Source organism: Suillus fuscotomentosus (genome assembly GCF_016647785.1).
Source record: "Suillus fuscotomentosus strain FC203 chromosome Unknown F5891scaffold_16, whole genome shotgun sequence".
NCBI classification, from domain to species: domain Eukaryota; kingdom Fungi; phylum Basidiomycota; class Agaricomycetes; order Boletales; family Suillaceae; genus Suillus; species Suillus fuscotomentosus.
The window spans coordinates 1-11,975 of NW_024539528.1; the positions used below are offsets into that span (position 1 = coordinate 1).

General features: G+C 45.7%; 4 protein-coding genes across 4 annotated transcripts; 3 read left to right on the forward strand and 1 right to left on the reverse strand.

Moving 5' to 3' along the window:
* Window positions 1-164: 164 nt before the first annotated feature.
* Window positions 165-1,767, forward strand: F5891DRAFT_1186135 (uncharacterized protein; the record flags this gene model as incomplete). Its single annotated transcript, XM_041366654.1, has 2 exons — window positions 165-467; window positions 1,375-1,767. The coding sequence occupies 2 exons, from the start codon at window positions 165-167 to the stop codon at window positions 1,765-1,767; spliced, it is 696 nt and encodes a 231-aa protein (XP_041228085.1).
* Window positions 1,768-1,836: 69 nt separating this feature from the next.
* Window positions 1,837-2,795, forward strand: F5891DRAFT_948728 (laccase; the record flags this gene model as incomplete). Its single annotated transcript, XM_041374824.1, has 2 exons — window positions 1,837-1,925; window positions 1,973-2,795. The coding sequence occupies 2 exons, from the start codon at window positions 1,837-1,839 to the stop codon at window positions 2,793-2,795; spliced, it is 912 nt and encodes a 303-aa protein (XP_041228086.1).
* A 2,523-nt stretch (window positions 2,796-5,318) lies between these two features.
* F5891DRAFT_1186138 (isoprenoid synthase domain-containing protein) lies at window positions 5,319-6,001 on the forward strand (the record flags this gene model as incomplete). The annotated part of the gene is made up of 3 exons (XM_041366655.1): window positions 5,319-5,467; window positions 5,525-5,807; window positions 5,861-6,001. The coding sequence occupies 3 exons, from the start codon at window positions 5,319-5,321 to the stop codon at window positions 5,999-6,001; spliced, it is 573 nt and encodes a 190-aa protein (XP_041228087.1).
* A 1,217-nt stretch (window positions 6,002-7,218) lies between these two features.
* Window positions 7,219-7,735, reverse strand: F5891DRAFT_903265 (uncharacterized protein; the record flags this gene model as incomplete). The annotated part of the gene is made up of 3 exons (XM_041373500.1): window positions 7,219-7,265; window positions 7,331-7,544; window positions 7,604-7,735. Coding segments are annotated over 3 exons (393 nt in total), but the record flags the coding sequence as incomplete, so codon positions are not given.
* Between the last annotated feature and the right edge of the window lie 4,240 nt (window positions 7,736-11,975).

An 11,975-nucleotide genomic window follows, 5' to 3' on the forward strand; every position in this document is an offset into this window, starting at 1 on the left:
TCTCACCCATGCGGTTTGTGTCCGATGCATCAATCGCATAATAAGGACATCGTCAGCTGTGTTGACTTCTAGCCAGAGATCGTAGTCTTGTGCAAAAGATCGCTCGGACATCCCGATGCATTCCAGACAGCAAACATTATGAATAGAGGAAGGCATCAAGAGCAATGTCTGTGACAGTCCGAGGTTCCATTGATGGCGGCCTAGCCGATTATAAATCAATGGCCCAGCGGACATATGAGCGGGACGGAGGAAGCATAATTGGCCCTCGCGCAAACAGGATATCGGACAGGTCTGGCGATGCCAACTCTTCGTTAATGAAGGGCATCTCGGATGGCCCAGCTAATGTTAATGGCTCATCAAATGGCGTCAGCCCCGCGGACGATATGCCATATTCTGCCAAGGCGCAAATAGGATATCGGAAGTGCCTGGCGGACCCATCATTGGGACGTCATCAGAACCCTGGGTCGGTAAGGGTCTTTGCCTATCTGCCGCTCTGGTCGAGCACAAACTACATGAAGGTTCTGTCTGCCACCTGACCAATTTGTTATCTTTGCCCGATGGGCCCGGAAATCATCGCCATCGCAAGGGATGACGGATGGTCCATCCATAGCCCCTTCCATCATGCAACATACATGCTGCACACATCCATCACCATTCTTGGGAATACACACACGTTGAGTCCACCCGTCGCCTTCGCCGAGACCAAATCTACGGGCTCCACCATTCTCGGCTATATACGACGAGTGCTGGGCCCATCCGTCGTCCTTTCCGATTCCACAGTCATGGGTGGAAGGGTCTATTCCTGAGTTTCTTCCAAGCACATTCAGCCCATCAGCCACCATTTTCGCGAGCAAATAAGCATGTTCTGGGCCCATCCATAGCCTTCCCCGAGACTCCACCCGAAGTTATTCTATCCATGGGGGACTGGGCCCGTCCGTTGCCTTTTCCGAGTTCAAACACAGCGGACTGGGCCCATCCGTCACTGTTTCCGAGACCGCATCTGCATATGCACTGGCCCAATTTGCCTTTTCTGAGATGAAATCCACGGTGGGCCCATCCGTGGTGATTTTCAAGATTACATGCAATCCGCTGGGCCTATCCTCGGGCATTGCACTCCCATCCGGTCGCACATTTTGGGCCCATCCGTTGCCCTTGTTCCTGAGCATGCCTACAAGCTGGGCCCATCCGTCACAATTTTCGCAAATCCGCCTGGCCCATTCTCACCCTTAGGCATGCAGGCCCACCTGGTCACACATTTTGGGCCCATCCGTTGCCCTGTTTCCCGAGCCCATATGTACACATACATGCGGGCTGGGCCCATCCGTCAAAATTTTCGCAAATCCGCCTGGCCCATTCTCACCCTCAAGCATGCAGGCCTACCAGGTCACACATTTTGGGCCCACTCATCTCTATGGACCTCACACCTCAGCCCAGCCGCCAGTGTCGGTGATTTCTGCACTGTGGGCCCACCCGCTCCCACCCACCCATGGGCCCACCTTGGATGGCCCGGTTACCTGGGCAGAATCTCAACCTTTGGCTGTCCGACTAAGTCGGAAAATGTTACTGAATGGGCTCTCAGGATGTGCGCCCGACCGCTTATGCCAGCACCGTTGTTCCCCCTCCAGGACTCACCAGCCCGCTGCTATCGATGTCAACTTGTTCCCAATCTTCCGCCCTCAGTCAAACGGCCCGCCTAGTGGTGACAATCTTCATTTGCCGCCCTCTGTACCTGCTCCCGCTTCTAGATCATTACCTGGTCCGTTCTGAGGTGGTCCTCTACCACCTGTAATGCTGGACGAGAGTTGTCACATGCCTTCACATACACCTCTCGCACATATGGACATTCGTCCACCTCATCCTCGTGACTACTCTGGTTCATCGCGTATCATAGAGAACACAATAATCACACTTTCTGACTGGTTCGAGTTGTCTTGTCAGCCTTTTGCATTCCAAATCTTATCACTTCCTTCAGGTACCACGATCCTACGCCCAAGTTAAACAAAATTTTCGGCCCCATCACATCCAACTCCACCCTCATCAATGGTCTGGGGCACTATCCTGGTGGACCCAAATCACCTCTTTCTGTCTTCAATGTCGAAAAGGGCAAGCGTTGCCGGTTCCGCATCATCGGTCTTTCTTGTGATCCAGCATATAAATTCAGTATCGATGGCCATACCATGACGATTATTGAAGCAGACGATATTGAAACTGTCCCTGAGACTGTGGATTCTCTTCCAGTGCTCGCTGGCCAACACTACTCTGTTGTCGTCTGCGCGAACCAGCCTGTGGATAATTACTGGATTCGCGCACCTAACAACTTTGCAAATCAAATGTTTGCAGGTGGCTTGAGTCAAGCCATCCTCAGGTACAATGGTGTGCCAGATGAAGATCCTACGAGCACTCTTGGACCTTACATCTTGCCATTCAACGAAGGGAAGCTTGCTTCTTTGCTCAGCATCCCTGTCCCCGGTTTCCCCGAGATTGGCAAAGCAGACGTCCACATCAACTTACTTGCCACCACTGTGGATGGTATCTTCAGGGTCAACAATGTTACGTACCACAACCCTCTGACGCCAGTTCTGTTGCAAATGCTCAGTGGAGCGCAGCATCCATCAGATTTATTGCCGAGCGGAAGCGTATACGAGCTTCCCTCAAATAAAGTAGTGGAACTCACCTTGCCCTACACAGGTTCACTTTTTGGAGGTACAGTAAGTGCATTGTGGGCCAACTGGCCATCAAACCCTACTCCATCATCCTGTTCCTCAGCAGCAAGTGCAAACAGAAGAACTTCGTAATTCTACCGTTCATGGTCCTAGCCAATATAATGACCACTTCTCTGGCCGTTCACTCATGAAACCCAGGTGCGAGCAACCTTCGTGACATTGGGCTGACATTAACGAGTTATGTTAAAGTCTATCGGTTTGTACTGGGCTTTGGCTCTAGTATTCTTCTCTTTAACGATCAGCACTATCTATATCATGCACTCCTTAAACCCTTCCACTCTTTTAGCTTCGAGATCGTTTCGTACTATGCTTTCGCCAGCGCGTCCTACTTCCTCCTCGAGCTTCGATGAACTGGCGGAGATTGTGAGAGAGTACGAGGCCAATGAGAAGGTCATGGCGAAAGCTGTAGTGCATGTAATCATACAGCCCATACCGTTGCGTTGGCCGAACGTAATGTCTCTTGCGCACATCTTGTGCTCCGATCCTGGAGTTATTCCGGAACAAGAGAGCCAGGGCAATGTTTCTGCGCCATCATCGCAGTGCACTGGCATAGAGGTGTCAAGCTGGGATGAACCTGCTGGTAAGTACTTTGTAGGTCGTGAAGGATGCACTTATCAAGAAGCCACCGCTAGCATCCATCGAGGATACGGATGTCTACCTCGACTACTTTGATGAAGATGGGGAAGATATCACTCAGCCAAATTCACCCGTACAGTGGAATACCTCTTTAATGCTTGGATGGATACCTCCCAGTGGTTGCGAAGACATCGAGGTCGGTCACGAGGATCTGACGTGCTCTTCAAGAGTTCCAAATTCAACTTTGCACCGCGTTCCCCGGGCATCTGATGAACTGGAGTATGTCACGTGTGCCCGATGTGTCACAATGTTCTAGGTGCCCTTCGTTTGGCCGGGAGACAATTTCCTATTCAACACAAGACTTTACACCTGACAACGCAGGCAATCTGAAGACCTAAGGCAATTGGATCGTTCATCGTCTTACACGGTGCCAGTGTACACATTACAGAGCGTCGTTAGGATGCGAGACAAGCAAGTAAGAATTTTTTCAGGTGCATCTTTCAGAGATTCACTGATTGCTCTGCAGCCATTATTCGTCGCTCAGCGGCCAGAACCCAAGTTAAAGTATCAGCAGAAAAGGCCGATCCACGGCCAGTGCCAAACATCCCCATCTCAGATGCAACCACATGTGATCGCCTCCACATCTGCAACACCTCCTGCTCCTGTCACCAATACAAGCACCTCATGTGCACAACCCTCTGACAAGCAGTCAAAATCCATCCCATTGTGGGCCCATGTAATCCTTTTCATTTGTTGCGCATCTCCTCTATGCGCCACCGAACATAACACATGATCGACAGTTGTTTAATCCATCCTTGTATATCTATCTCTCATCGCTCATGTACTACTATTGTTCGGTATCAACACATTTTCATTTCGTATATGCGCTCGAAAACCACTGATATATGGTACTGTGACTTATACGGTGTTCCTTCGATATTACCTCGAATATCAAACACTTTGAAACTCCCGAACATTTCAGGCTTGTAATCGGGATGCAGCGACCGCACAACCTTGCCTGCCTGCCAAATTTCCTGGTTGTCGATCTCCTTCAGCTCTTTGGCAATGTCGAGCGACCGTTAAATTCGAGAGCCTTGCGGGTGTTCATGATGATCGTGCTGCGGTTGATGGCTTCTTCGATGGGGAAAAGTGTTTCTCCGGGAATCTAATGAATCATGATATATTGATGTTACGTGAGTTGCCTGCGAGCCTGAAAAGTCGACATGAACATACCCAACCATCCTCCATAGCCTGCTGCCAACTCTCACCGTCTTTACGGACACCAACGATAACATTGAAGCATGGGCGGCTCTCATCTGGCGCTTGTCAAGGGTTCCAGCAAAGGCCGTTGTCCTGTGGGAAAGTCTTAGATAACCTTAAAATCGAGCCAATATTTGATGGACACTCTTAATAATCAGCGACGTCAACGCTAGTGAGCTTCTGTCCCTTACTGGCTGCGAAGAAAGCCTGTAACGATTTTGTTACAAATCATCAAACCAATCTCTATCTGCTGTGAAAGGTCGAAGTCTTTGTCCTATGGAAAGTCTTAAATAATCTCTTAATATGAGACATAAATGGTTGCAAGTTAGAATACTCAAAAACACGGACGTCATTACGCTTACATCCATTGCTATCTGCGAAGGCAGATTGTCATGACTTTGTTGCGGACTTGGACAGTAAGTTTATAAAGTACGATTAAGTCAAAGTTATTGTGGCATACATAGTCATATTTGGTGACAGCAGAATTACATCATCCTACAGTTGCAACGGCTACAATTCCAAGGACTCGTGCATTCACTGATGTAAGTCGCAAGAAGCATTTGACAAATGTGATCTTGGTTCGGCCTATGTCACGAGCCCTAGATTCAGACGATGATGAACACATATTTTTCTTATAGCGCACCTAACAGCACTGGCTTATCCCAACATACCAAGAGGTTCGTACTCTGGCAATTAATGCACCACAAAACCCTGGTTCCATTTCTGAAAAATATAACACTTTGAATCACCTGTGATTTGATGAATTTATTCTTCTTTTACGACGACTACACCGACTTCAAAGATGAGGCAGTCACAAAGCAACTGAGGGACATTGTGCTCGATGCCCTACACAATCCCCATAAGATACGACCAGAAGGTGAATGCATTATCGGCGAAATTGCGCGACAGTAAGTGCTTCTGAATTGTTTAACAGTTATCTGAAGCCAAAGGGGTTTTTTGCCTAGATTTTGGGCTCATGCGATCAAATCCGCAAGCCTGCCTTCTCAATGTCACTTCCTTGAAACCTTCGATGAATACCTTCATTCAGTGGTTGTCAAGGCCCTCGACCGTGAGCAAGGCCGTAGGCGCAGTCTCGATGACTACCTGAAGCTCCGGCAGTATACGGCTGGTTTAATACCATGCCTCTTCATATATGAAATGGGGGTGGACCTTCCTGATGAAGTGTTCTACCATCCCGTCATCATGGATCTTGCTGAATGCCTCTCATACTTAATTTCGATCGACAATGTAAGTCAGTATTGAGAACATTTTGGTTTGCGGTATGCTCACGATCTTCAAAGGACATGGTCTCATACAATAAAGAGCAAGCAGTTGGGAACGAAGGTCATAGCATGATCAGTATTGTCATGGTTGAACTTGGCCTCGACATAAGTGGTGCAATGGCCTGGGCAGCGCACTATCACACCGAAGTTCAGAAATGATTCATCGAAGGTCTTGCGAAAGTTCCTTCATGAGGACCTTCTGTTGACGTCCTAGTCAAGGAGTACCTTAACGGGGCAGCGAACTGGGTTCGGGCAAGCCATTCTTGGGGTTTTGAAAGTCAAAGGTAATAAGACTTTCTCATTGGTATGAACCATCACTTAACTCGATTGGAATTGCAGGTACTTTGGCACCATGGGCCTGGAAATACAGCAAACTAGGCTTGTCCTGTTGTTACCAAGGCCCGATCATAAAGCCATGTGAATCTATTGAATCTGTTCAGATACAAATCTCTTTTCACAGAATCTGGCGCTAGCTCAGCCCATACTGTTGATTTCATACATTAAAACTGGACTACTATCCATAAAGTCATATACATAATCCTAGGCAATAGCACAGGTAACCCATGGGTATTTCGTGCTGTACCCGCACCCATACCCATGCAAAACTATACCCGTGTCGTTGGGTATGGGTACAGGTGCGGATACACGGGTATTCAGGTGTACCATGGGTATGCACTCAAGTTTAACTAGACAAGTACTACATTGCTGGCAATACAAACTACAATTGAATCAAATCCCATCCGTCGTCAAGCTCATTCTCTTCGCCAACTACCTCAGGCATCACAGCAACAGCCATAACATCTTGGTCTTTGACCAACCCTAAAAGACTCCATGAACCTAAGCAAAGTAATGCACGAACAGACTGGGCAGATAGGCGACTGCGGACATGAGATAACAAGAGACGGCCGCAGCTAAAAATTCGCTCCACATCAACTGATGTCGCTACATTTAACAATGAGATGAGTTGCTGACAGGCACAAGGCTCAAAAAAAAACTCACCAGGAATTGACAGATAATATAAGGCCATTCGGGAGAGTTGAGGGTACATTGCCTTCTGTTCAGTCCACCAAGCTAAGACATCCACGACGTATTCCGGATCTGTGCTGAGGTATGAATCGAGCTCGTTGCGGAGCTCTGACCGCTTGGGTGCAGCTAATGCTGGAAGCTCGTCAAAGATGTTATGAGATTTGCGCTGGTAAACAAATAGTGAGAAAACAGTAAAGTTAGACAAGAGAATATGTACATACTGCTGATGTTTCCTGGACTTCGTGCTCATCCATGGCATCATCTAAGTCAGTGTTATCAGTAGCGCTTGTGTAAGAGCGCTCGAACTCCTTGCGAACGATACTTTCTGCAGCTTGAATCCATTGAGCTCCCCATTGAGCCTCCTTGAAATATGATAGTTTATGTCGAGGGTGGAGTACTGGAAGTGTCATTGTCAGTAAAATAGACTTGTAGCATAGTAAGACAAAATAACAAAAGACTCACCCATTGCAATCCGATAAACTTCTGACCAGTCAGTCATACTATAGTAGCAGTTGAGTGTCTTCTTTGCCAGTCCGAGGGACGCTCGAATAGCCGGCTCATAAGTGCGTGTGATAGAGTCTGTTGTGAGTTTTCTGTCGATCATGTCCATTGCAGGGATTACGGTTGCAAGATTCGGCGTTGATCGAGAGAAAAATAGTGTGGTGTCCTTGAGTATCTGGTGTTATGTAGTGTTAGTGCTGGCGCTGAACTTCAATGTGAGAATGCGAAGCGTACCTTTAGAACATCACACAACTGTTGTGCAAGCTCCCATTCCTTCTCACTCAGCTCGTAGTCGCAAATTTCCATGTTCTTGTCGGCACAAATTATATCGATAGCTTCACGATATTCAAGGGCAAAGGTGAGCATGTCGAATGTTGAGTTCCAGCGGGTTGCAACATCACGTGGCATGATGTGCTGACTCAGTTTGCACTTGTTGAGAACATTGTACCACGCTGGAAGAAGTTTCGTTGTCGAGTGTATGATCTTGAAGGCTAATTTATGGAGCTACCGAAAGGTGAGTACTTTGTTTTGTTATAAGCGGGAAATCACTCTAACCTTTACAAGTACAAATCTTATAGGTCCAATACTCTTTCGCACAGCCTGGCATTCACATGCTGGCAGTTTCTCCATCTCATCAACCCATCCCTCGATGTTGTCTTTCTCTTCATCGTCTCTTTCGTCATCTCTCCCATTTGGTCCTGACTCATCAATATCCTTTGCGAGGTCTTGGAGTTGCTTCTCTGCTTCGTCCATAATGGTGTCCGCTTTCGCTTTAGGTACGTCAAACTGTCGGATCAGTGTTTTTGCCACAAGATTGACAATATGCAGGAAACATCGTGTCCTATTCGTTTCTCCTGGGAAGTCCTTGAGCAAATCACTCAACTCGTTGACCATTGTGTCATTGTTCGATGCGTTATCGCATGTAACACTCAGAATCTTTGTGAGTGTCAATTTTAATTCAATACAATGATTGTATTGCACATGCCTTGTCTGATATGCTGAAATCTTGCAGTATATTGGCAAATGCCTCAGCAAGATTGATTCCACTGTGGGACTTTGCCACTTCGACGACATTGAGGATTAAGCTGAAGGGTTGTCCGTCTTGGACAAAGTGAACAGACACAGCAACGAAAGCTTTGTGATTCGGAGATGTCCAGGCGTCCGTTGCAAAATTGAGATTGCCCTCATAGTTCTATTGGCCCAGAGTGAGTTTTTTGTGTGGTCCGCGCCATCATTGACATACCTGCAGCATCCTTGCAATTCGTTTGCGTGTTTGCGCGAAAACGAGCTTGACGTTGTGTGACACTGTTGACGCTGATGGGATATAACACTCAGGCCGTCCTGTTTTCATCAACGACTGGAAGCCACGGTCTTCGACAATTTTGAATGGCCACACACTCTCTGATACCCATCGCACTATTTCGGCTCGGCTCTCGGTTTTTGTATGCTGTCTGTGTGAGTATGTTACCTTCCCCTTTCCCTTCCTTTCAAAAGCTGCCGTGATTGAACCTGTTGTACGGAGAGGTTCGATAATTGATTCTCGTGCAACTGTTGCATTCTTGGCTTTATCAACAATCTCAACCGTCTCTCTTCCCCAGCATTTTTTAGCATGTTTCCGCATATTGCTTGTGGACTTCGCATCTGCTTTATTGAGGAAACGACAAATCGATTGGTTGCACCCTTTTGCGCAACAACTGAATGCATGGAATCTTTGTCCGTTGACATGGCCGATCACAGGAACAGGGTTGAAGAAGGAGTAAATTGGGGCAATCCAATCTTTTGTAAGTCTCACTAGATTTTGTCGTGTCAGATTTTGACTATGGTTGTTTTTACAGTATCATACCGAGTTCAGCTTCAGCATCTTCTTCGGCACTCGCATTGTTGGTGTCCTCTTGCAGACCTTCAACACCAGCTTGGCTCTCAGTTTCACTGCCATCAAGGCCAACATGGATAATTGTACTCCCAGCATGTAAGGCGCTTTCTTCTTCTTCGCTCATGACAGAAGCACGACGTGATGTTGCAGGAAGGCTAACATGACTTTGTGCAGGTAACGTTATCACGGGGCTATCTTTATGTGTGGCGGGCTTCTTTCCAGCGGGTTGGTTGGTTTTTTACTTTCTTTGGTTGGACCTTTGTGCTGTCCGCGAGTCCATTACTAGATCCAGCATTTTGTTTATTGGATGTTGTGTCTTCCAGTGCAGCTTTGGCTTTGACGGAGATCTTGGGTACTCGTTTGGTAGTGTTGGGCTCGTGCATGGTGACAGTGAGAGATCGTCAAGTTTTGCAAGGGGGCTCATAAGTTATGATGATACATTTGCTAATTTTACATTAGAGTTTGTAGTTTGACATGTACAATACTTCTGAGCATGATTTGCACGCTATAACGTAGGTTCGGGTATGTCATGGGTCCAGTTGAGAGCGCGGGTCAGGTACTCTGGACCCGCACCCATACCCACCGGTACCCTTACCCCTGACCCGCGTGGGTTACCCATACCCATGCCATTGCCTAATTAAACATAGGGTAAGATACAAAACACTTTCGCATTTTTGCCCCTTTGATGGGGAAGTGTTATATAATATTCAGAACATCTTTATGAGTATATACGGAGACATTCCCATCTTTATTTGACCCCCTGAGGCGTCCTACATCAATAGATATAGCATATATATAGGAAAACACAAAATATGTTCCCATTTGATTATTTTTAGATGGATGGACTTGGAAAAATTATCTCCAGCATCTATTCAACAGTAGGAACAATGTATCAGGAGCCCAGGACCATAGGATAATTCCCTGTTGCATGGTGTCCCCCCCCCCTCTCCTGGTGGTTTACCCCCTGTGAAATTTTTTCCTGTAGGACCGGACCTCAATTGAGGTAGGGGGTCTATTCTTATGTATATTTGGAGTATATTGATCATATAGCTGGCCCAGGACACACATAGGATCTTGCTACAGAAACAAAAACATAGAAAAACATATTTTTGACATTTTTGATGTTTTTCAGTAGCTTGCTCTTACATATATAATCCAGCCTATTCATGTATCATTATAATAGCATATATACTTGCTTTTTGTGATGAGGATCAGCCCTACATAGGGCGCAAATTTGAGATCTGGTGTACAAATGATATTGCTACTGATAAGGAGGCCATATTGTCAAAACATCGAAATTTAATAATCAGACACTTGGAGTAGATTTCAAATATATTCAGTATCATATGGCTAAATTTACAAACCAATCCAACCAAAATTGAGTGCTGAGGAAGTGAAATAGATAAGAAATTGATTGTGGGAAAGTTCAAAGACCCAAAACATCGAAAATGGTCAGTTGGGTAGTGGTAGGACTTTAATGCTAGGTCAACTCAGATATACACCACACCCCTTCCACCACCCTCCAACCTCAGGGCAGTATGTAGTATAGGTTCCTTTAGTAGTCTACCATGTATACTATATATTTCAATGAAATATTTGACTTGTACTATATATAAATATGACTTTGCGTCAAAAGATGTCAATTGTCACTTTTCACACATATGTCATTTTCCTTGTCATTCAGTCAGTCCTTCATGGATCTTTCTAAAACTTCATATTCATCATTAAAGACATATACAAGAGGTATCCTAGGTCTCAGATCACTTATCATAGGTTTGATTACTATATGGGCTTCTTATCAGTAGCAATATCATTTGTACACCAGATCTCAAATTTGCGCCCTATGTAGGGCTGATCCTCATCACAAAAAGCAAGTATATATGCTATTATAATGATACATGAATAGGCTGGATTATATATGTAAGAGCAAGCTACTGAAAAACATCAAAAATGTCAAAAATATGTTTTTCTATGTTTTTGTTTCTGTAGCAAGATCCTATGTGTGTCCTGGGCCAGCTATATGATCAATATACTCCAAATATACATAAGAATAGACCCCCTACCTCAATTGAGGTCCGGTCCTACAGGAAAAAATTTCACAGGGGGTAAACCACCAGGAGAGGGGGGGGGACACCATGCAACAGGGAATTATCCTATGGTCCTGGGCTCCTGATACATTGTTCCTACTGTTGAATAGATGCTGGAGATAATTTTTCCAAGTCCATCCATCTAAAAATAATCAAATGGGAACATATTTTGTGTTTTCCTATATATATGCTATATCTATTGATGTAGGACGCCTCAGGGGGTCAAATAAAGATGGGAATGTCTCCGTATATACTCATAAAGATGTTCTGAATATTATATAACACTTCCCCATCAAAGGGGCAAAAATGCGAAAGTGTTTTGTATCTTACCCTATGTTTAATTGCCCCTGGAGGAGGAGCAGTCACACAAACAAACAAAAAAAGTGGTTTATTATATTATATTATACATATATGTGCCAAACTACTACTTAGATACAAGGGAAGACCTATTGTGGTGTAGTGGTGAAGCTGCAGTGAGGTGGGGAGGGTGTGAGAACAATTGATATTGTGGAGATTTCCAAAAATGGGCGATGTTTTTGGTGTTGTGGGGTAATTCCCATGGTAGGTGGCCAAAAATGCGGTGTGGGGAAGGCCCTGATATGAGGAGATGACCAAATGTCTGGAATGACAAACAGCTGAGTTTCAA